The sequence below is a fragment of the Sitophilus oryzae genome, unplaced genomic scaffold (genome assembly GCF_002938485.1).
Source record: "Sitophilus oryzae breed Bouriz unplaced genomic scaffold, Soryzae_2.0 scaffold_358_pilon_pilon, whole genome shotgun sequence".
NCBI classification, from domain to species: Eukaryota; Metazoa; Arthropoda; class Insecta; order Coleoptera; family Curculionidae; genus Sitophilus; species Sitophilus oryzae.
The window spans coordinates 10,362-36,701 of NW_022146927.1; the positions used below are offsets into that span (position 1 = coordinate 10,362).

Sequence of the window (26,340 nt, forward strand, 5' to 3'; positions counted from 1 at the left end):
ATTCAAGCAAACCATAGATATGTTTTTTCCGTCAACCGCAGAGAGTTCGCGTCAACTTCGTCTACCATTTTACAAAGGGAGCTGGAAAAATATTGCACCCAGTTCCCCAGTTGTTAATCTACGCTACCGTATTCTTAGTATACATTTAGATCGAGGCTATTTAAATTCACCTAATGTTATTCATTCTTTTTTTTGCTGCCAATCATATTTATTAGTTATTAATAAAAGAATAGTGGGTAAAACTATACAGGGTGGGTCTTAAATAAGTGCAAATATTTTCAGGGGTGGTATATTTCGACCCCAGGACCCCAGGTCTATGAGGTTTTTTTTGCAAAAAAATATGTTAAAAATCGAGCATTTTCTTTTAAATTTTCCTGTATATTTTAGTAAACTTTTTAGAACTTCCTGCTCACCGCAAATTTTCCCACGGTATAGTTTCTTAATCTCTAATATTACGGCACTAAAAGAGATGCGAATACCGAAAAATTGAGGTGGCTCAATTTTTTTTTTAAATTTCCAAACTTTAATAACTCGATTGAACTTATTTGAAACTCGATAAAGAGAATATATTATGTTTATTTTATTGAGATCTACCAGCTCTGAAAATATTTGCACTTATAGACTCACCTTGTATAATAAAAATTTTCAAACCGAACAAACAACAGATGATTATTAAAATTATACGTGTCCCAGAGAAAGACATTTTACAATAGTTATTTTACAAATTGGTGTTTATGTTTAAAAGCAACTGACGATTATACTGATGTAAATTGATTAGTTAGTTATGGATCACTAAGGATTTTACGTCACTTTAGTTAGAAGATTAACCGTTTAATTTTTGCTAATCCAATATTTTTTGAGCTCTGATCGGGACCGGCCCACCGGCCCACCGGGAATTTTCCCGTTTTTCCATATGGCCCATCCGCCCCTGGCACTTAGTGCACTATGGTATTCATGACAAATGGTGAAGGACTCGAAGATTGTTTCTCATAAATTTACAGTAAACTGATCGTGCTGCCATCTAAACAATTAGACCGTAAACTCAAAGTACCTTAAGGTTGTTTAAATTCTTATTCATTGAGTTATTAGTGCGATTAGTTTGTACATAGATGGCACTGTGTGTTATAAAAAGAAAATTATATTAAATAAAAATCCGTAGATACTATAAATAATGTTTTATTGTTGGTTTTTCTACATAAAAAACTGTAGTTACAGGCACCATTAATTTACTATGTACAATTAACGTAAAAAACATATATTTAAAACTTTTTTTGAATAACATATATATTCTTCAGTCTATATATTAAAGTTATTTGTATTTTTTTTTACTTAATATACTATGGGAATATAAAATGTGACATGAGCAAGAAAAATGAGCTATTTTATTCTTAATGCTGTTAAATAAAGAAAAAAATATATCTACTATATATTTAATAAATATTAGGTGATAAAAGGTATTTTGTGCATAATATTAAAATAAATAAATATAATATCAGAATTTCTGTTTTTTTGTTTGTTTCTTAACTCTAAGTCGTAGAAAAAATACTGTACAATAATTCGATACTTAGTTCACTTATTAAATGTCATTTTTTTTCTTTGAGAAAATCTTGTTTTATCACAAAAAGTACGTTTTTTAATGTTTATAAAAACACTCGCGCTTTGTATTTGTCGTTTGGTTCGTTTTTTTTTCGTTTGGTTCTAGAACTGTAGAATTTTATTGATCCACACTCTAAACTCGCTGATCCTAGTATAGACTCCCGGTTGGTTCGGTTCTGCACAGCCTATACCCCAAGATATGATGCCGGCTAAAAGAAACCTAAAAAATAAAACAAAATTAAATTAAAGAAAATATTAAATATAAATAAAATATAAAAACATATTAAAAAAAAATTACCATAAAGATTTAAAAAAATATATATATTTAAAGAGATTTTACTAATAGAAAATAATGATCATAAAAATAGATTATCTATACAGGGTGTTTCAAAACGAATGCGAAAAACTTTAGGGGGTAATTCCTTGTTCAAAATAAAGGGTAGTTTGCTTTATAAACGTTGGGTCAAAAGTCAACCATTAGGGAAATATCGCGGTACAAAGATGGCGGAAAAATAATGTTTTTATTTTTTATCTTGAAAACGAAAAGAGATAGACTAATGAAATTTTATGGAAGCATTACTGTTATGAAAACACACTTTCAGGTAATTTTTACTTTTTTTTAAAATGAGTGGAAGGGGTTGAAATAAACTACCCTATCATTCTTGTTAACGAAATTTAAAGAAAAATCTTATCAAACACATGCAAATTCTTTAATTTGGACAGTTTAGTTTGTTTAGAAACTTTTTACCTCTTGTGTTTTTTTGATAAAACTCACCGATTCGAAATTAAAAATAAAATGTAAAGCATTACATGTCAGGACAAAAACATTTTTAGATTAAGAATCTAGTGATAATAACGATAATAATAATCATCTAGATAATAGCGTATTGCAGTAGAGTAATGTCAAATAAAAAATAATATTAGGAATATCCTAAAAGTAACAGCGGCCGACTAGATTTTTCGTAAAAAATTACAGCAGCCCACTAGATTCTTTATCAGAAAATGTTTTTTGTCCTGACATGTAATGCTTTACATTTTATTTTTAATTTCAAATCGGCGAGTTTTATCAAAAAATACAAGAGATAAAAAGTTTCTAAACAAACTAAACTATCCAAATTAATTTTTTTGCATGTGTTTGATAAGATTTTTCTTTAAATTTCGTTAACAAGATTGATAGGGGTAGTTTATTTCAACCCCTTCCACTCATTTTAAAAAAAGAAAAAATTACCTGAAAGTGTGTTTTCATAACAGTAATGCTTCCATAAAATTTTATTTGTCTATCTCTGTTCGTTTTCAAGGTAAAAAATAAAAACCTTATTTTTCCGCCATCTTTGTACCGCAATATCTCCCTAATGGTTGACTTTTGACCCAACGTTTATGAAGCAAACTACCCTTTATTTTGAACAAGGAATCACCCCCTGAAGTTTTTCGCATTTGTTTTGAAACACCCTGTATTTTGGCGCTAAAATGACGACGAATGAAAAAAAAAACTGCCTAACACTCATCACCGTAGTCATGGCGATAATGGTTTTTAAAAAATACCATTGTCAAATATATTAATTCGTTCCTGTTCCTTTAAATAAAAGACTATGAAAGATGTCTAATAGTATTTATACCATACGATTGAAAAGAAACGCCGTCAAAGACGGCAGGGGAATGACAGTCGATGATACTTTTGGCGGGGTTAATCTCTAGACGGTCTACTAAAAATTGACATAAAACTTGTCAAAGTAAACAACATCTAGAGATTGACCTCGTCAAAATTATATTTGATTATCATTACCCAGCCGTCTTTGACGCCGTTTTTTTTCGATCATAAGGTGTATATTATATTCATGCATTAGAGGCGGGATTGACATCATGATTCCATCTTTGACGGTTTTGTGTGACGTTTCAATTGACATATTTGAAATCGATTTGAAATTTTGCGGATCTGTTGTGCTTTTTCGAGCATTATTCTATGTTATTTATTATTTAATCTATCGGTTTTGTTTAGAGGTACTAAATCAGGAAGGATATTGTGTCAGAGCTTAAATTTATAGTCAGATTATTGCAAATTCCAGAAAAGGTTGTAAAATAGTTAAGCAGCTCAGCGAATTCAATTTGGCAGACATGTCCAAACCTTTTGTCCTCTCTTTGTATGACCATTGGTCCTCCTGAATCACCCTCGCATGAGTCAAAACCACCTTTTCTCCATCCTGCGCATATAAATATGTTGGGGATGTGCTCAATGTACCCTGCAGATCGGTACATTGTTTCGCAGACTGAATTGTTGATCACTGGTACGGACACTTCTTGCAGAACGCTCGGTAGAGGTCCATCTGTATGAGAAAATACAATTATTGGTGAGAATTGAAAAAATTAATTTTATTTGAAAGGGGTAGATATAATGTGATAATATAATATTATGAAATACCGGTTGCCTCTCAAAAATTGAAACCACCTCCTATAACTTTTTCAGATAAAAAAATGAGACTTAGTATGATAGTATATGACATAAATTGGGATTGATTGACATATTCATTGTTTTTCGGTCACTTCCTGTTTCACCGTAAATGACTTCGCTTTTGATTTATAAATGGCACCCTTGGTATTTTTACATTATTCGATTGAAAAGCCAACCACTGAATCCGATGACTTATCAATAATAACTTTTGATATATTCATAAAGAAATAAGGTATATTTTTCATTTCAATCTAGAAGTGCCATGACATGTTAAAAACTCTAAAATTTTTAATCAAAGGAGCCTTGGAAAAATAAAATTTTGAGTCGTCTAATGTTTTAGTGTCTTATCCTGGCCGTTTAAAAGATGCCCAAATCATTTTTTTAACCCATATCTCAATTTTTCAAATGGAACGAGGGTGGCTCAGTAGCATATTTTGAAAAAAGCATTTTTTTTAACGAATAATTTCCGCATGTTACAATTCCAAACCATAATACAAAAATGTAAAAGTTGACATATATGATATGTCATTCTATTCAGAGTGTCATTTTCTATCGAGGAATAAAGTAAAAAAAATACCGAAGGTGCCATTTAAAATTCACTTTTAGTCATTTCCGGTGAAACCAGGAAGTGACAGAAAACAAATGAACATGTCAATAAATCCCAATTTATTTCATATTCTAATATACCAAATCTCGTTGTTTATCTGAAAAAATAAAAAAAGTTAGGGGCGAGCCACTTTTGAGACACACCAGGTATAATATACTTTACTAATAATAATAATTACTAACTAATATTGGCTTTATATTTGAAATTTATACAACGTTTTGGTGAGATGTATCACCGACTAATACGACGAATAATATTTTAATAAATCTAACAAGTCCACAAATGACGCTATGTTTCCCTCCTTAATAAAGTTTACTCCAGCCTAAACAACCATCATTCTACAGCAACAATTTTTCTGTGATTTTTCTAAGGCGTTCGATTGTGTAAATCATAAGATCTTAATTAATAAACTGCAGCACTATGGGTTCAGGGGATCATCTCTCGAATGGTTTAAAGTCGTATCTGAGCAACAGAAGTCAACTTGTGAGGGTGCATACCACGTTGTCTTCTAACAAGCCAATAGAATGTGGAGTACCACAAGGCTCAGTACTAGCCCCTATTTTTTGTTTCTTCTTTTTATTAACGACATTGCTAACATAAACATCAGTGGCAAAATATGTCTTTTTGCGGACGACACTAGCTTCACTTGGAGCAACAAGGACCTCACGGCACTTCATAGGATTATATCAAATAACTTAATCACCATTAAATCTTGGTGCGATTCGAACCTCCTGAGTCTCGACATTTCTAAAACTAAAGCTTTGTCGTATAAAAACTCGTCGCAGCCTTTTGTACTTAACAACACCACCATTGACGTCGTCAAATCTGTAAGATTCCTGGGGCTTGTTGTGGACAATTCTGAAATGGGACATACATATCGAAGCTTTGTCGAAAAAATCGAGCTCTGCCTGTTTTGCATTAACATCTGTGAAGTGTGAGCTTAACTTGTCAGTGGCTAGAGCTGTTTATTATGCACTTTTTGAGTCGCACCTCAGGTATGCCCTTCCATTCAGGGTACGTGTTGTGGGCTCAGATTTATTTATTTTTCGAGATGTTCGTGTTCACTGGGTTAAACAGCAGAACTCATTGCGGGAACTTTTTGGTAAAAATAATGACTCTTCCTTCCTTATTTATATTTGAATCCGTTTGCCTAATACGTAAACATGTAGCCAACTTCTCAAAGAAGGCCATCTCACACTTATCCACTCAGGAACGCGGAGCAAGATCTTTATCTACCCCACGCTCCAGAGTTAGTTAAAAGTTCAATATTGCTTCTACAACTCGAAAAAAAAATGCACAATCACCTGCCATTTTGAAATCAAATCCATAACATCATTTCTTCATTTTAAAGCGTGAGCTCTTATTTACTAGACAAGGCTTTCTACGCGTAAAATGGTATATTTTGAAAATCGAATTTGATCTTGTAAACACTGGTCTAATGTTTACTATTGCTATATTTACTAATGACATCCAAATAATTTATTTTGAGGTCATTGATATTTTACTATTAACTAGCTAAATATTTTTTGAATATTATTTTATTTTTTTGTTCTTTGACATTTATAAATGTTTATAAATTGTTTATTTAACAATAAGACTGACAATATTATTTGTATAATGTTTGTATTATCTTTTTGTTTGTTTTTGTGTACCTTGTTTTTTTACTTTGTTTGTTGGTTTACCTTTGTCTACAGAGTGTAAAAAATTTTTTTTGACAATAAAGGCATTTATTTATTTATTTATTTATTTATAATCCCTACAATTACTGAGCTTATAAAATAGAGCAAGACATTCATTCATGAAGAGTTGGTTGTAATGAAGCGTCATTTTTTCTAATGGGGACACCGACAGCATTTCGTACGTTATCTAGAGCTCTGGATCGCAAGCGACAATTGCTATTTGGGACATCAAGGCTCCGTAACAACAGGAAGAAAAGGACAAAATCAGTACAAAAATAGGTACCTACTAAAACTATTTTTATTTTACTCAAAACAGTTGGCTGGCGGACTGCCGGCTGCAGTATTGGAACCACCGGGAACCATATAAAACTGCACATGCATGTGTTAAATGAAACATACCTTCATATAATCTTCCCCATCCAGTTACATAAGCAGTTCTTCCAACAAAGTTCTCGTCTTCAGTAGGAACACAGATTGGAATGATGTTAGGTTGAAACTGAACTGGTTCGTAGAACCTGAGCAATGCCAAGTCGTACTCGAACGTCCTAGGGTCGAAGTTTGGATGAGAGGCTACTATCTGGACTCTTCTTTCTTCATGAAGGTAGGGTTCTCCTTCGGTGGAGAGATCGTGTTCTCCCAGTCGAAGTAGAAGGTCACTTGGAGGTACGCTGTGGAAGAGAAATAGTTTAAATGGATTGGAATAAATAAACTCAGAAAAATGTTAAAGTAAAATGTTATCAGTAAATTAGGGTAATGTGAAATAGATAGGGGTAACATGGAATCCACTATATTTTAAAAATAATGTCTCATCTAGGTTCTAATAGCTAAAAGATCAATAATTGTTTTGTAGAATGTTCACAACAATAAAAGTTAAACTTTGACACTGATAGGTAATATAAAAAATAGCTCTATTGTTTAGATCATTAAAAATTTAATTTTATCTAGAACAAGATCATTTCAATCCAAGAAACATTAACAAGTATAAAGAAAAATGTTTTGTACTTACTTGTCAACGCAATGGGCAGCTGTTATAGCCCAATTCTCGTTCAGCAAAGCTGCACCGCACTTGTGTAGGTACGTGGAGGTTCTCCATTGTCTGAGGGATATCTGCCAAGGCCATTTTCCAAAGCTGGATTTTTCTCCTCCGACTATCCTGGCCTCTGGCCACATTCTCCTACCGCATACTGTCGTAATTGAAACATTTTTTAAATCTGTTACTTTTATGGAGAATGTATGGAGTATAATAACTGTGAGAAGGATGGTAAGTTCTTGAATAAACATTTAATCCAAAATGCTTATATTTAGTAGTAGGTGATAACGTTATTTACTTTTACAATGTGTTACAATAATTACTAGGGGTGGTGAAGCTATACCGGGTGTCCCATCAGCGCTTCATTCACCGGTTCGCCATGAACATCTAAGGTCTAAGGTATCAAATAGACAACATTTAATTACTAGGACTGTTTATAACGTAACATAAAGAAGTAAATTGGTCTTTAATGGCTATTTTTTTTTATACAACTGTTATGTAATTTAAAACAGGTTTAATTTGAAAAAAATGTTGAAGGTAATAATTTTTAATACAACAGAGTTGGAGTCAGGGAACAAGGAATAAATTAAACATTTAATTAGACTATTTTTCCTAATTTAAAGCTGCTTTATTTTTAAAATTCAATTTGTAGTTTCCTGCAAGCACGTAATTCAAATAATATACGGGGGTCTATTATTGTATAAGTGCAAGTATTTTAACTGGCATTTACGACCTCCAGAAACACGCCCATGAGATTTCTTTTGCAAAATAATTGTTTAAAATTTTGCTTGATATTTTACAGAAAGAGGAGATATACTTTGCGAAGGCCACAGAATCAAATCCCTCAAGTGGCAATGCAGGAAAAATTAGGAAAATTAATTTAATTTTTGTCAGTGACATTTAGCTAAAAGCCAGCTGATTGATACCGGTGGTTCTCAAAATGTCAGCATTATCTCTTAAATTTTCAGTTAATTAGATAACTCGGTTATTGTCAATTTATTTTAAATGATGATAAACAGAAAATATGTTTCTTCTATCCAGATCATCCATTAAAATAGTTGCCCTTATTTTAGAAACACCTTATATACATATCAATAAAAATGGCGGAAAAGGTAAACTATAGTGTAGAATTTTCTAAAAATAAGAACAATATTTTTGCTTTTTCATTTACATGTTTGACATAATTTCAATTATTATGAGTTCAAACTGAAATATTGTTTTTAATTATTACACGGAAGATGTAATAATTGAACTTATTAATGTAATTAATTATACGTATGATAAGAGAACCATTTCCTCCACTATTGTATTCAAATAAAAGCACACAGTAGGTATATTATTTCCTCTTAATAATATATTTTCGCTCATGCAAAAAAGGCATGATAATATATCCATAAAAGTAGAATTTTCACATGGTTCACGGCATTTCTAGATCTACAAAGGTCTCACATATTTAATTTTTCATATACTGTATGATCGAAAAAAAAACGGCTTGGAAATGACGATCAGTGACATTCCCCATATAATTTAACATATAAAATGACAACGATCCTCATTTCAAAGCCATCGCTGACGCCGTTTTTTTTGATCATACAGTATATACAGGGTGGTCTGAACTTTATTCCGGAAACTTCGGCATCATATTCTGACAAAAATAAGTAAAAAGTTATTAAGTTATTATAAGTTAAAAGTATAAATGTAGAAGATTATTTATATAATTTTGATTATTAGGCGTCCCTTTCAATATGGCAATATTCGTAAAAAAATCGCATAAAAGTGTTTATACTCATTTCACCCGGTATATAATGACGAACGTATATCTACATACAAACGACATTAAATTCCCCATGGGATTTAAAAGCCGACGCGCACATTTGCACACAAAATACACGCGCACTCACACAATCGCACTCACGCAAGCCATAAGCGACGAGTACACGGTCCGCTAACGAAGTTTACACGGCCAGAAAAAAGCTTAATTGTGTTGTTGAATAGCGCCCGATGAGCTTCCAAAGAACAAGAGCTGGAAGCGTACAACGTACGTTCGATTGTCCGGTTTACGGTTTTTTACGGCTCGGAATATGAAAATATAGGGATGTCAGGCAATATCGATATTTTGAAATATCGATATCGATATTATTTTTAATATTATCAATATCGACATTTTTTAGGAAAATTAGTTTTATCGATATTTTTACGGAATATCGATATCGCTATTTTTTTTAATTATTCACATTGATTTTTTTTACGAAAATATCGATATCGATATTTTCTTGAAATTATCGATATCGATATTTTTTAGAAAATTATCGTATTCGATATTTTTACGGTATATATTGATATCGATGTCTGGAAAACAGCCGGGTAAAACAGAAATTAATAAATTTTTCTTTTCTCTTTGATTTATCCAAAATTTGATTTTTGTAAATAATATACAGGGTGTCCCAGAAATAAGTGCAAGTATTTTAAGGGGTGGTAGATATCGATAAAAGAAACATATTTTCCCTTTATCGTTTTTCAAATTAGTCCAAAATTACGGAGTTATTTTACTTTGAAAATTTCCAAAAAAAATGATTTTTTGCTAAAATTTTGAGAACCACCGGATCTTTTCTGGATTTTCTTTCTTGTATATTTAATCTAATACCTATGTTGCCATATTATCAAGAAATTACGTTTTTTAACTAAAAACTAAAAAAAATAAAAACAAATCGAATTTTCAAAATGAAATGCGCGAAAAAAAAACCCATAGACGTGTTTCTAGGGTTGAACTATACTACCAGTTAAAATACTTGCACTTATTTCTGAGACACCCTGTATAGGTATTCAGATGATATAATATTATATATTTATTTTTGCAGAATTTTTGATGTCGATAATTTTACTTTAAACATACTGATATCGGTCTCCGAAAAACGGCCAGGTAAATCAGAAAACTAGATATTTTTCGGAAATTTTCTCTTTGACATTTTTCAACAAAATATATTGATATCGATATATTTTTTACAAAATTATCGATATTTGTAAATATTTTACTGTAAACATATTGATATCGATGTCCGAAAAAAAGCCTGGTAAAAAAGAAAACTAAATATTTTCGGAAATTTGGTACATTGACGTAAAACCAAATTATGAACTTTTGAGATTTTCTCTTTTTTTATTTCTCTAAAAATATCGGTATCGATATTTTTTTATAAAATTATCTATATCAATATAACTTTTGAATTGAAAATTATCGATATCGATATTTTTTTAGGAAATTATCGATCTCGATTTTTACGATAAAAATATTGATAATTAAATTATAATTAACAGAATATTCTAGCAACTGCCTGCAGCAATCAGTTGTATCCATAGAATGAAAGCCTAATAAAACAATAAACTTTTGATTTCTAACCAAATTTTCTCTTGACGGATGATAATCAAAGGCCAAAATGACATTCCTCGCAAATTTTGAAGTATAATTAGTAAAAAAGTTAAAAGTTAGGTTAGGTTGTCTATTGTAGCTTTAAACTATCGATTTTTTGGGAAACGAACATCCCTAAACATGCATTTGATTGTCCGGTCTGCTTAGCTTTTTTATGTGTAATCCCCTGTTTTTTTTCTGGTTATTTGTTTTCCTTCTCTAGTGTATGTAGTTGCTGTTGCTTGTTCTCAGCCGCTTCTTCTTATAGTATTTTATTTCGATCGTGTAGGACGTAATTTACCTTGAAAAAGTTCGAAGAACTGGATCGCGAACAGGGACGAATTCAGTGTTGTTACATTTCAGCTAGTAGCAAATAAATAAATAAATAAATTATCTAGCAATTATACAGGGTGAGTCTTAAATAAGTGCAAATATTTTTCGGGCTGGTAAATCTCGATAAAAGAAACGTATTTTCTTTTTGTCGTTTTTCAAATAAGTCCAAAATATCTGAGTTATTTTACTTCGAAAATTTTGTGCTTCAATTTTGAGAACCACCGGATCTTCTAGGGGGTTTCTTTCTTAAAAATTTAATCTACTACCTATGTTGCCATATTATCAAGAAATTGTGTTTTTTAATTAAATTGCAGTAAAAAAAGGCTTCATTTCTCCAAGGGTATGAGAGTTTTTAATACTAAATATTTACTGAAGTCTATTTATTGATCAGTTATTGTGTTGCAATAATAAAAATAATACCACCTCATACAGAGCGTCTAAAAAATTATTTTAAATTATTTCTAGATTTAAACGGCAATAACTTGTTTAATTTAAATGGAACGCCCTGTATATTTTAGGAAAATCAGATGCATAATTTAATTGTCTATCAAATTGTATTATACCACTTTTTACCTATCCCTTCAAGTTTTCGTAGAAAATGCATTTTCTTATAATTTAGACCTCATTTATCAATATACCCATGGAATATTGACATTTTAAATTGTTTTTAAAGCAGCAAATGTACAAAATGTACAGGCTAGTAATATTATCGTTTTTAGCAAAATTATAATATTACTAGCCCATTTGTATGAAGAAAGAAAACTATTTAAATCTTTATAAAAGAGTATACCATTAATTAAATATACCACCATTATTTCCGCTCAAATACTAATTAATTACATACTTATGTTCGTTAATAAATTATTATTCTAAATAAATGTGGATTTGAATCAGAAATCAATATAATAATAATTTATGAAAATGAATATATCTGTTGTTATAAATAAGCATTGGTTAAAAATGAAATATCATTTTTTAAGGTGTTACTTTTTACCACACTGTCTAATACAGATACAAAATTTAGTTTTTTAGTATTTGGAGCAATTATTATTAATCAACGCAAACAGTCAATTAATGTAGTTTGAATACTGGAATCATATTAATTGGTCCTCTTTAACAAATATTTAAACAGTTTTTTTTATTTTTTAATGAAATAAACGAATTATATCAACAATATTAGTATCTGTACTCTTTAAAAATTTGGTACATCTTTAAAAATAATCTAAAATGTCAATAGTCCATGGGTATATTGATAAATAAGTTCTAAATTACAAGAAAATGCATTTTCTACGGAAACTTAAAGAAATAGGAAAAAAATGGTATAATATAATTTGATAGACAATTAAATTGTGCATCTGATTCTCGTAAAATATACAGGGTGTTCCATTTAAATTAAACAAGTTATTGCCGTTTGAAGCTAATAATTATTTAAAATAAATTTTTAGAGACTCTGTATAAGGTAGTATTATTTTTATTATTGCAACACAATAACTGATCAGTAAATAAACTTCAGTAAATATTTAGTATTAAAAACTTTGATACCCTGGGAGAAATGAAGCCTTAAAATTTATACTGCAATTTCACAAAATTGAAAATATTTCAAAAACGGTAAGGTTTAAGTATAATAAATCTTAATCAAATTTACCTTTATTTTAATCGTAGAAACTAAAAATGTAATAACATACAGGGTGTTCCATTTAAAAAAATACAACTTTGATATTTTTTACTTATTTGGGACACTCTGTATCTTGTAAAATTATTTTTAAATTGTACCTCTAATAGTCCTTCATCGAACCCAAAACTTACAATTTGTAAAAATCTCATCGTTTAGCTACAATACTCCGTATCGTATGTGGTGAACAACCCTGTAGATAACACTACCATCTGCCTATATGATTATTGAGATATTAAAAATTCCCAAATCCGACCCTGCTTTAAAATTTAATTTGGAATTTTCATACTCTTCTTTATTACTAATAATCCTCTTATATTATTATCTTACCATCCTTCTCTATCATACTGGATAATTATATTCACATTACCAACGAAAAAACATAAAAAGAAATACGAAAATTTTTTCAGCAGACTTACCATCTGTAAAATCGCTCATATTCACTGGCTTTTTCGTAACTTCTTCTGTAGTAGACGTCATGATACCAGTACTCGTTGACGTTGAACTCTCAGTACCACTGACATTTACTATATCAGTGACATTTGGAGCAGCTGTTGTTGTCAAAGACACGACATACTCTTCTGTGGTTGGCGATATAGGTTCCTTGATGGTTGTTGGAACTGGTACTTCTACTAAACCTGGACTAGATGTTGATTCTGATGTAGACACAGGTTCTATTGAGCTAGTACTAGAGGTAGATTCGTTTTTCTGTTGATCTGACGTAGTAGTAACACTTGGAAGCAGTACCCAACTATCAGTCGTGGTTATGGGAATCCATTCTGTAAAATATCAGCTTTATATAGTGTTTTTGACATGTACAAAGTACCTGATGAAGTACCATTAGTCACATTTCCTATCAAAAAGGTTTCGTTTACTGGTGCTAGGGTTGTGGTGTTTTTAACATCCTCTAAAGTCCATGTTACTAGTCCTGGAGGCTGTGATGTAGTTGAACTTGGTGATGTTATTGTAGTACTTGAATATACTGTAGTAGACGTGCTTGAAGCAGTACTGGAACTTGCAGTAGTACTGCTTGATTCTAGAATTAGATAATATTATTACCATTTTTAAACTATTAAACATACTTTTATTTTACCCGAAGAAATAGAAGTTGTACTAATTCCTGTAGTACTGTAATCTGTAGGTTTTGAAGACGTGGTATTAACGATAGTTAACAATCCAGAGCTCTCAATAACCTCATTAGAAAGGGGATTTATAGTTGTACTACTCTCAAAACTAGTAATATTTTTTATACTAGTAATATCTGTTGATTCAGTACTTTCAGTTGATAATAAAGGTTTCTGACTGCTTGTTGAAGTAGACAAAGTGGTTGATGAAGGTTGAGTAGTAACTAATTTTTGAGTTGTACTTGATGGTTTTGTAGTTGACTCTGTAATTTTCTCTGTAGAGCTAGATATTGAAGTTGTTGATTTTGTGGTTGTTGTTTGTAAGGGTCTCTTTGTTGTACTAACAGGTTTGGCTAAAATAAAATCTTACTAATAATACCTATATTACATAACAAGTAAAGAAGTGTTTCATTAATGTTAAGTTTAGAAAAATTAAAGAAGTGTTTCATTAATGTTAAGTTTAGAAAAATTAAAAGGAAGTAAAAGTGACTTTCAACATTTTAAAAAGTCAGTAATGCCAAAAAAGAATGTTATAAATAAAAATACTTACATGTAGTTTGTATAGGAGGTTTAGTATATACTTTCGTTGGTTTTACACTTGAAGGCTTTTTAGTAGTCGGCTTTTTCGTACTCGTATAAACTTTCTTAGTTGTAGTTGTCCTTCTTGTTGTACTATACGGTCGTTTAGTACTACTTAAAGCTGGTTTTATAGGTTTGCTTGTTCCCTTAGTTGTAGAAACCGGTTTAAAAGGTTTATTAGTCGTTGCAGCAGTTGGTTTATATGGTTTCTGTGATGGCTTAAATTTGGAAGTTGTTTTTATAGGTGCTACAGTGGTTATATTCGGTTTCCTAGTTGTTGACTGTGATGTAGTTCTGAACGTAGTGGTTTCTATGGAAGAACTACCAACAATTTGGAACGTTTGAAGTTTCTGAGGTACTGTAGTTATTTCGGTTGATGTGCTAATGGTTACAGGTACTTTTTCAGCAAAGGGTTTAACTGTTGAGCTTAAAGGAAGTGACACAGAGCTGGGATGACTTGTACTTGATGTTTGTTTCTCTGTCCAAGATATACTTGATCCTACTTCCTATAAAATAATAGTTATTTATTATACAGAGTGGTCCGATGAATTTGAAATATGTTTATGCCAAAGGTTCAACAGAATTATCGTATTTTTTTCTAGATAAATTCATGATTAACTGAAAAACATAAAAGAGTTCCTAAATTTATCATTTCAGCCAAATAACCAGTCAACAAGTTTATTTTTTGTCAATAATGATATGTATTGACTATTTCTATTCCAAGTATCTCGAAAACGGCTGCCCATAGCGACTTTTACCAAGATATATTTTTTACGTAAAAAATGACAGAAATGTATAATTTATACAGGTATGGACAAAAAGATATTACTCTTCAAAAAAGTTAAAAAATATATAGGTGATGAAATGAATTTTTCATGTCAAAAAATACCCAAAAACCAATTTTGATTCAAATGTCGACTTTTGTAAGGTAGAATGTAGAATGAGTAAGAGGGGGGTTAATCACTGCGACCTTAAAGATCTATTGTGGTCCCCTTCCTTGAGTCATCACACAGTCTATAACCCATCATACCCCTGTTGTAGAGGGGACAGGGTATTTCCCATCCTCCTCTAACAACAGTTCGACTTCATTTCAATTCAGACCCGAAAATCTGACCATTAGTTTTTGGTGGGGGTGGAGGTTGGTAAGGGGGTATGGGAGGGGGTTAAAAATTTAAAAAAATCGTAACTCCAAAATTACAGTAGCTAGCGAAACGCGGTTTTCAAATTAAGATTAGGAATAATATTTGCAACAAAATTTGTAATAACATCAAAATCAGTCAAAGTTGAAGTTTTCGAGATATTAACATATTTTAATATGGGCGGCTATACGTGCCTCCCGGCGCCAATTTTTTTTTACTTATCTTGATAAGTATAACATTATTTACTTACAGTAATCACACTGGTTTCAGTACTACTACTAGTACTGCTGGTATTTCCCATTAAAGCAAGCGTAGTATTATGGATCCTCTCTGGTGGTTCTCGACTATCCAAAATGACGTTAGATTCTATGTTATTTCCTAAATCTTTCACTGGTTCGATGTGGCAACAGGAACCAAAGTAAAATCTGTCTATGCAGGTACCCAAGTGAGTACCGTTGGCTTTTAGACAGTCTATGGCGAACATGCATACGCCACTGAGATTGTTGTTCTTTCTAGATATACAAGGTAAGTTTCTGATGTTTCTGCCGTTCGTTGCAAAACCTGTAATAAAAGAAAACAGAATAAAAAAATAATAAAAAGTATTAATAAAGTGAAATGCCTAGCTCTTGCAGATGATTTAATTATTATCTTAGCAAGAGATAATTAAATTAGACCTGAAATCAGTGATTAAGCGTAAAAAGTAGGCTTAGCGTTTAATGAGAAAAAAGACTAAGTTTATGGAGTGGTCAAATAGGGATTTTAAGAAAGGAAGATGTCTACAAATACAGGCGGAGAGGGAGAAACGATACAAGTTTGAGGAAGTAGATACATTCACGTGTCTAGGAACTGTATTCATAAGGAAACCAAGTGTAACCCATGAAAATATGTCAAGAATAATGGCAGAATAATACAGAGAATTAGTAAGAGCAAAAATATCTCTATAGAAGATTAAATGCTGGAGTGTACCAAAGAAGAATACGACCAATAAACGTCGATGTTCAATGCAACGGAAAATTCGAAGCTACGGATTTGGGAAAGGAAAATACTGAGGAAGATTTTTGGTTTGGTTTGTACCAGAAGAACAAAAGAAGAAAGCAACTATATCGTGCACCGAGTATAGTATTTATACTAATATATAAAATCCTTAAGTGACTGACATACTGATTAATCACGATCCTGCTCAAACCACTCAAAGTATAAGAAGCTCAATTTTGGCATACAGGTGTAGAAGAAGGGATTTTTCGAAATTCCAGTATACATTCCATCACGTATACATACATTATAAAATGTTAGAAAAATGTTATTTATACATACATTACAACTGGTTACAATCTAGGGTGCAGCCTCATCTATTTACTGCCAGTTTTCTGCATCATGGAGCCTTTGTTGCGTTGCTGGCAATATTCTTATAGTTATTAATGACACAAGTTCGATACGAACATCATAACGAAACGCGTGTAACGTTCAAAGGTGCAACGTTAAGCCACGAGGCGTTAGCCGAATGGCTTAGTTACACAAGTTTCATTAAAAAGTTCGTATCGAACGTGTATCATTCAAAATTTAATCTACGACGCGACACGAGGGACGATTCAAAGAGATTTGATTTAATTTAAAATATCAGAGATATCCTCATAAAAATTAAAATTCAAAATTATCAGGTGCCCATATTAGTCGACGCCGTGGTAACTGTGCTTGTTGGTTGTTTCCATTTTGGCTTTGACAACTCAATTATTGATGTTCAATTTTGTGTTAAACGTTCAGTTTTAGCAAAAAGCAAAAAATAATATTAATATGGGTGATTCTGATTCTGAAAATGTCCCTTCGGATATTGAAGGCATTGCGCAAAACGTTGTCGATTCCCTAGTTCCCGAAAAATCAAGACAAGCGTACGAGCAAAAACGTATTTAGGTACCTTTTTTTGCTTGTTTCTTATTTTAAAATTTGCGTGTTATTATGAATTCATAATAACACTAGTGCTATTATGAAAGCCATAATGACATCCAAATGACAATGTTAAATGTGTCATAATGACATTGTCGTAGATTAATACAGGGGCGGGAAAGTGAAATAGCAAAAGCGGTTCCGCCGTTTCCACGGAAATCTCAAATAAAATAGTTCCAGCCCTAGCCACTATGTGGTAGTGCAATTAATTTTTAGGTTAAGTAGTTGCTACTAGTTATTGCCAGATGGCGTTAAATCAGAATTTTTTTGTAGTTTCCATAGTTTCCAACGGCCATTGTCATATTATTGTCAAATTCTCAAAAAATATTGTCGTTGTCATAGCGCCAATCATAATATTATCCAGGGGCGGGAAAGTGAAATAGCAAAAGCGGTTCCACCGTTTCCACGAAAATTTCAAATAAAATAGTTCCAGCCTCAGGCGCTAGGTGGTAGTGCAATTAATTTTTAGGTTGCTAGTTGTTACTAGTTACTGCTAGCTGGCGTTAACCTTTTGTAGTTTTCATAGTTTCAAACGGCCATTGTCATATTATTGTCAAATTCTCATAAAATATTGTCGTTGTCATAGCGCCAATCATAATATTAATGTAAATAAATGATTATCAAAATGTTTTCAAACTATAATTTGTTATATGCGTTTTAATTAGACAATTCCTTTGTTTGTGGCCCCTAAAAAATATAATGTAAGTCTTTTATTTTGCCATCATTTAAGTACCTATTTATATTTAATACTCCATTTACAAAACTTTCATGCACTATGCTATTCTTGTTTTATTATAATAAACGATGCTTAAATATTTTATTTCTTTTAAATAAAACCTTAAATAATAAATAATATTTCACATGTCTAATTTTAATTTTATTTAATAATTGTATAAATTATACAATCAATTCAAAATCAAATAATTATTGTATAAATCTATACCGTTAAATCTTTATTTTTACACATCACAACGATACATGTTATTAGTATTGTTGAATTTGTGTAAAATAACATTTAATAATCAAATTTAATTATATTTTAGAGTAAAATTCAATAAATACGCTCATTTAAAAAGCCCGCGCTTCGATCCATTTAAGACAAGCTCTACTCAATAGATGGCGCCACTTCTGTAGGACTATTTTTCAGTATGGCAGAGTCCATTCTTTTTCTAGCTAGGTATATTCTTTGGATTAATATATCTATTGTTCAGGGTTATTCTCAGATATTAGACTGCCTGTGATGGCAGTATTTCATTTCCACCTAGTTGGATTCTTTTCTCATAAGCTATAACAGAATGCGATGTAGGCATGTAAACATTAACGAATACATAGTTGAAGTCTTTGAATAAGAAGACTAAGGAAGGAGCATATCAAAAATCTTAGGTACACCGCGATGGGCCTCAAATATGGCCGACTTAAATTCCGGTTTATCAGTGTCGTTCTAATTTTATTTAAAATGTAAACTAAGGATGGTGGGTAGACGTGGGTAATCTAATAATTTGTTGTTTTCATTTTACGTTGTGAATAAAATGTTGGTAGTTATTAAAATTATATAAAATATATAATCCTAATAAAAATAGATAAGTTATAATAAGTATTTATTAACACAAACATCCGATACGCTACTGAAGCAGGTAAGTCAAATTAACGTATCTAAATTCCTTGACATCTAATCTTTGACAAGTAATAAATAAAAAGCTAAAATGCAAGAAAATATATAATTTAGTTAATTTTTATGAAATTCACTTAAATGATCGGTTTACTACACGTATTATATAGTCACTTACTAGCGAAAAGTTGTTCCATTATTTCACTCAATTTTGCTGAGATCTACCGTACGCTACACAACTAACTATTTTAGAATCTTTTCGATAAATCGCGATAGTGTCACTGTTAATTTGGCAAGGCTATAATTTCCATCTAGATTTACCACCTTTATACAACTATCAGTAGTAGAATAAATAATAAATAACATAAAAATAAGCTCCGTAAAGACTGACAAATCCACAAATTTCAAATCAAATTCAAATGTGTCAAAATGAATCGTCAAACAGAACTGTCAAAGATCCCCACCCTAGAGAGCTTTTATGGTGGCTTTTCCGCCCACCATGCATGAATACATGGATAGCATTATGCTCCTTCCTTAGTCTTCTTATTCAAAGGTTGAAGTACTCCATCTATGTAGAAAGAAAGAAAGAAAGAAAGAAATTGCTTTATTGTCATAAAAAAATTTTACAATTTTATGTTTTTTTTTTTTTTTTTTTTTTAAATACAAAACTTTACTTAACAATAGAAAACATATAAAACTAACAGCAAACATACAAAACTAAACACACTTATACAATTATAGAAATTGTATTATTTTTTTTTTTTTTTTTTTTTTTTTTTAAATTAAAATATAAAACATACATGTAAATAAACAACTGTATATAATGTCAATAATTAAATTTAAATGGATAGAAAAACAAAATCATTTCTTAAATTTAGGAATGTGTTAAATTTAGAACCCTGACATGGAATAAAAAAATCACTAACCGCGTAAAAGGCTTTCTCCAGTAAGTATGGTCTCAAGGCTCTGCGAAATGCAGGAAAGGATGAAATGGAATCAATTTCAGATGGCAGATGATTGTGCATTTTTTGCATTGTACAATATGGAACCCTTTACTAACTCAGAATGAGGGTCATAGATACATGTTAAGTGCTCCTTGCGTCTCTAATTGATAGCCGCTGAACTTGTTCTAGAGGGAATACTCGATACGTGCGCTTGCGAACTAGGTGACGGATTCGAGCATGAAGTTGTGGGGCTGGTAAAGAGTTAATATTTTATATCTTTTAAACAAGTCCCGGCAGTGGGCACGACTGGTTAGCCTCAGTAAATATCGCACAGCTCTCTTGTAATTTGAAAATGCTGTTAAATTGAGTCGCACAACACGCACCCCAGAATGGAAGTGCGTATCGGAGATGCGACTCAAAAAGGGCATAATAGACTGTCCCAGATGTTGACAAATTAAGCACATTAGCAACTCATCTAAGTGCGAAACAGGTAGAACTTAATTTTTTAGCTAAAGCATCGATGTGCAAATCCCATTTTAAATAGTTGTCCGCAACAAGGCCTAAAAATTTCACAGAATCAACGACGTCAATGGTGGTAAGTACTGCTGGAAAAGGTGGCAACGTACTTTTATATGATAAGACTTTAGTTTTAGAGACGTTGAGACACAGGAGGTTCGAATCGCAACATGTTTTGCGTTGATTAAGTCACTGGAAATGGTTCTATGAAGTGTCGTGGTGTCCGGGCTGCTCCATGTGAAACAAGCATCATCCGCGAAGAGACAGGTTTTACCACTGATGTCCAGGGACTAGAAATATCGTTGATAAACAACAGAAACAAAATAGGGCCAAAACTGAACCCTGAGGAATCTTCGCATTCTATTGGCTTGCAAGAAGACATAGTCTTATCAACCCTCACGCGCTGGTTTCTGTTGTTAAGGTAGGACTTAAACCATTCAAGAGGCGTTCCACTGATACCATAGTACTGCAATTTGTTAGTAAGGATGTTAAGGATTCAATACTAACTCGAAAGCCTTAGAGAAATCACATAAAATTGTTGCTGTAACGAGACGGTTGTTATACGACTGGAGTATACATTATTAAAACAAAGGAAAACATAGCGTCATTTTGTACATTTGTTCATCAAGAACCCAAACTGAAAGGGGTGAGTATTTTGTATTTTAGAAGAAATGATACAAGCCTCTTTAACCAGTCTCTCCATGATCTTCGATAACGTGGGAAGGAGTGTAATTGGACGATAGTTGGAAGCTTGCTCTTATCACCTCCTTTATGCAAAGGAATAATTATCGCCGACTTAAGTCAATTTGGAAAAGCACCATCTTCAAATGACATATTAATTAAGGCTGAAAGATGGTTTAATGTACATTCCGGCATACTAGAGAACATTTTAAGAGTAAGTCCGTCAGTCCCTGCTGAAGATTTATTTTTAATATCATTTAATGTATTGCGAAGCTCTGCCTGTATATCTATTCTGTATTTCTGCTACTCTATATCTGCTATGTATATCTATTATTTCTCAAACGTAATTGTAATATCCCGTATGGTTGTTCAGATTAGTAGAATTAGTCCTATCCCTGCATTTCGGAATTAAAGACAGGTGGTACTACACTAAGGTACTACAGTGCCAGACACGAACAAACGGAACTTCAACGGGCGCGCCACTGCGTATACCGGTCAATTATATAACACGTAAAATATTTTAGTGGGTCAGACTTGGTCAAGTCCCGTTACGTTGCCCAGTTTCGTGGCTCGCGACTACGTCATCAACGATACGACTCACCGTATATAAATCGAATATTGGACGATAATAATTTATTATGGATTGCTCGAATCGATTACCAATCGATATTATTAATTATAAGTTTTGATTTATTATTTGGAATGTTTTTTTTTTCTCTGTGTTTATGTTTTTTTTTCATACCTTCGTTTCACGCGGAGATTACGTTCCTTGAAAACGCAGCGTAAATAGAAACCTCGTATACCGGGTGCTGCTCAAAAGTGGCTCACCCCTATAACTTTTTAATTTTTTCAGATAAAAAGACGAGGTTGGGTATGTTAATATATGACATAAATTAGGATTTATTGACGTATTCAATTGTTTTTGGCCACTTCCTGTTTCATCGGAAATGGCGACAACTTTTGATTTTTAAATGGCACACTCGGTATTTTTTAACTTTATTCGATAGAAAATGGCATTCTAAATAGAATGACATATCATATGTCAATTTTTGTCATTCTCGCTTAATAAAAAATCGTATTTTAAAATTCAATCTAGAGTGTCTTAATCAAGGAGCCTTAGAAAAATAGATTTGATCGTCTAATGTTTTTAATGTCTTGTCCTGGCCAATTAGAAAGTGCCCAAATCGTATTTTTAATCATATCTCAAAATTTTTCAAATGGAACGATGGTGGCTCATTAGTATATTTGGAAAAAGCATTTTTTTACGAATAATTTGACACCACACACTTGGCATTTCGAGTCAAATTTTCGTTACAAACCACAAGTTATAATTTGAAATAAACCATATGCGAAAATGTCAAAAGTTGACATATGATATATGATTCTATTCAGAGTGTTATTTTCTATCGAATAAAGTAAAAAAAATTACGAGGGTGCTATTTAAAAATAAAAGGTTGTAGTTATTTTCGGTGAAGCAGGAAGTGACCGAAAACAATTGAATACGTTAATCAATCCTAATTTATGTCTATAATAAGATACAAATCTCGTTTTTTTATCTGAAAAAATAAAAAAGTTATAGGGGTGAACCTCTTTTGAGACACACCCGGTATTGAAACGAACTTTTTATTACATAAACTATACAGGGTGAGTTTTAAGTTAGGGGTAACTATTTTAGGGGTGGTATATTTCGACCCCAGAAACACGTCTATGGAATTTTTTTCGTCAAACAAAATTTGAAAATTTTTTATTTTTTGAAGAAACAGCAGCAATGTCCAACAGCAGCAAACCTGTCCAACAGCAGCAATGGAGGTCATTCTAGATCTAACACCACTGCACATTGTCATTGGTAGATATGCCAATGCGACAATGATTAGAATGGTCACTAACGGAATTAGTACTGCGAGAATTGTCAGATCAGGGGCTTGGAACACCCTCAAAAAGGAAATACCACTCCTGCAACTCACAGTGGACGATATGCCAAGAACGTACAACTTTGAGAAACATCTCAATGTAGTATTGAGCAATAAAAAGGATTGGAAGAGAGAAACATCTGCACAGCAGTTAAAAGACCATACCATAACTTGGTATACTGATGCTTCTAAAGCCAATGCGCGAACAGGGATCGGAGTATTTGGGTCGAGAACTAAATACTCCGAACCAATGGGGACCTACCCTAGCATCCTACAGGCAGAAATCTACGCTATCGAAAGATGCGTACAACTTATTTTAGATAGGAACTATCGGAAACAAGAAATAGCCATCTTATCTGATAGTCAAGCAGCGTTAAAAGCGATCAACTCAGTATCAATCAATTCGAAATTGGTCAAAGAATGCATAGAGAAGCTGAATAAATTAGTCAAAGAAAAAAGGCCTCCTACTCTGGGTCCCTGCTCACCAAGGGATAGAAGGCAATGGAAAAGCAAATGATCTGGCTAGAAAAGGAGCGAACACTCCACTAACTGGACCAAAACCGTTCTGCTTCCCAAGTAGTAACTAACTAAAAGCGGAACTCAAGAACTTGGAACACTCCATCCGCAACCTGGAATGGGAATCTTGCAACGGTCTAAGACACTCGAAGAAGTTTCTGTGAGCTTACGACCAAGAAAAATCAAAGATCTTCCTGGATTTAAGTAAGAACAATCTTCGGATTGTCACGGGATTTTTAACAGGAGACTGACAGTCTCCTCAATGAACACCTCGGTAGATTGAAACTAAGAAAAAACGGCAAATGCAGATTCTGTGGGAAAAATGGGGAAACACCAGAACACCTCATCACTGAGTGCGCCGAGACGACAACCATTCGTGCCATGAACTTGGAGATACGACTGATATTGGAGATGGAGAACTACCCTCTATAAAACCGTCCCAGATACTGGCTTTTGTCAAAGCCCTGGGACTGTATGATGAGTTATGATTCAAGAAAGGGGGACACAATGGATCTGTAAGGTCGAAGTGATTAACCCCCCTCCAACTAATTCTAAATTCTAAAAAAAAAATTCTAAATTTTTTGAAGAAAATTATAGAATTTTTTAAAATTTCCAGTAAAAAAATCAAATCTTGATAACATACATACCAGCATGGGTAGTAGATAAAATTAGAGGATTTATTAAATTGAGAGGAAGGATAACATAGAAAAAAAGTGGTTTTCAAGATATAGTTATTTATTTAAAAAAGAACTTATTTAAAAAAACGATAAAAAGAAAATATTTTTTCTTTTATCGAGATCTCTTAGCCCTGAAAATATTTGCATTGTTAAAGTCTCACCTTACACACTAAATTCTTTATATGTACAGTCTGTCCCACGACTCAGAGAAGATTTCGACAGATAACATCTACAAAATGATAGAACATACAATTTGCCTGTGAATTAAAATGAGAAACACAACTATCACTGACAGGAGTGTCAGGGATCCTCCCATTTAACAGACTATATTAAGAAAAATATTTTTCCATATAAAGAAATACAGGGTGGTCCATCGAAAACGTTCCGCAAGGCATAACAGCCAGGGTATTTTTTTTTCAAAAAATCCAGAAACACGTCAATTTCGTTTGTGAGGGGGACAACTTTTGTCCCAAAAATGATTGCAAAATCTTCAACCTTCTAAGGGGGGTGTCATCGCCCAACTTTTTTCAAATGGGAAGGGGGGTCAAGTGGCGTCTCAATGAAAAGGGCTTTCTATTCTCTATATTTCCCCACTTCGTTTTTAAAAATCGGTCATTTTGGAAATATGAAAGATTGAAATTTGAAAAGTACTTTTTGCAAAAAACGCATAAATTGAGTTAATTAAAAAAAAACTTATCTTATTAATGAAGCAAATGGTGAAAATGTTGCCCGTCAACCTCCACACAGTAAAACAAATTGTTTTCAATCCGTTCTAGAACATTCTGAAGAACTTCCGGGGTCACTTCGCGACAAACATCAATAATTCGTCTTCGCAGGTCTTCTAATGAGGCGGGTGGAGTGCTATACTTTACTTTTTATGTGTCCCCATAGAAAAAAGTCTAAAGGAGTCAAGTCGGGTGACCGGGGAGGCCACTCAATTGCACCCCTTCGTCTTATCCACCGAACGGGAAAGTATCTCTGATATTTTAAATTAAATCAATTTTTTTTTTTTTTTTTTTTTTTTTTTTTTTTTGATTAAATTTTGAATGATGCACGTTCGGTACGAACTTTTTAATGAAACTTTGTGTAACTAAGCCATTCGGCTAACGCCTCGTGGCTTAACGTTGCACCTTTGAACGTTACACGCGTTTCGTTATGATGTTCGTATCGAACTTGTGTCATTAATAACTATAAGAATATTGCCAGCAACGCAACAAAGGCTCCATGATGCAGAAAACTGGCAGTAAATAGATGAGGCTGCACCCTAGATTGTAACCAGTTGTAATGTATGTATAAATAACATTTTTCTAACATTTTTATAATTATTGTAATATTTGATGGGTTGTTTCACCCCCTTTGAACTTGAATTTCGAAAATCCCTTCTTCTACACCTGTATGCCAAATTGAGCTTCTTATACTTTGAGTGGTTTTGAGCAGGATCGTGATTAATCAGTATGTCCAGTCGCAGGATTTTATATATTAGTTTTTTTTTTTTTTGGAAATTTTTGAAATTTGATCTTTCTTCTTTTGTTCTTCTGGTACAAACCAAACCAAAATACCCTCAGTATTTTTGCTTTCCCAAATCCGTAGCTTCGAATTTTCCGTTGCATTGAACATCGACGTTTATTGGTCGTATTCTTCTTTGGTACACTCCAGCATTTAATCTTCTATAGAGATATTTTTGCTCTTAATTCTCTGTATTTTCTGCCATTATTCTTGACATATTTTCATGGGTTACACTTGGTTTCCTTATGAATACAGTTCCTAGACACGTGAATGTATCTACTTCCTCAAACTTGTATCGTTTCTCCCTCTCCGCCTGTATTTGTAGACATCTTCCTTTCTTAAAATCCCTATTTGACCACTCCATAAACTTAGTCTTTTTTCTCATTAAACGCTAAGCCTACTTTTTACGCTTAATCACTGATTTCAGGTCTA

General features: G+C 32.5%; 1 protein-coding gene across 1 annotated transcript; it reads right to left on the reverse strand.

Annotated features, from left to right (window-relative positions):
• Window positions 1-1,444: 1,444 nt before the first annotated feature.
• Window positions 1,445-26,272, reverse strand: LOC115884937 (serine proteinase stubble-like). The gene is made up of 10 exons (XM_030903658.1): window positions 26,143-26,272; window positions 15,859-16,169; window positions 14,441-14,975; window positions 13,860-14,243; window positions 13,605-13,802; window positions 13,186-13,545; window positions 7,335-7,512; window positions 6,728-6,996; window positions 3,719-3,917; window positions 1,445-1,816 (listed from the first exon to the last, which is right to left on the reverse strand). The coding sequence occupies exons 1-10, from the start codon at window positions 26,270-26,272 to the stop codon at window positions 1,699-1,701; spliced, it is 2,682 nt and encodes an 893-aa protein (XP_030759518.1). The 3' UTR covers window positions 1,445-1,698.
• Window positions 26,273-26,340: the final 68 nt, after the last annotated feature.

Bases quoted from the DNA above. Each gene is read 5' to 3' on its own strand.
- LOC115884937 (XM_030903658.1), bottom strand. From the start codon at position 26,272: ATGGAGTGGTCAAATAGGGATTTTAAGAAAGGAAGATGTCTACAAATA. The intron at 13,803-13,859 runs GTAAAATAAAAG...ATCTAATTCTAG, and splicing joins TACAACTTCTATTTCTTCGG to AATCAAGCAGTACTACTGCA. The intron at 6,997-7,334 runs GTAAGTACAAAA...TCTCTTCCACAG, and splicing joins GCTGCCCATTGCGTTGACAA to CGTACCTCCAAGTGACCTTC.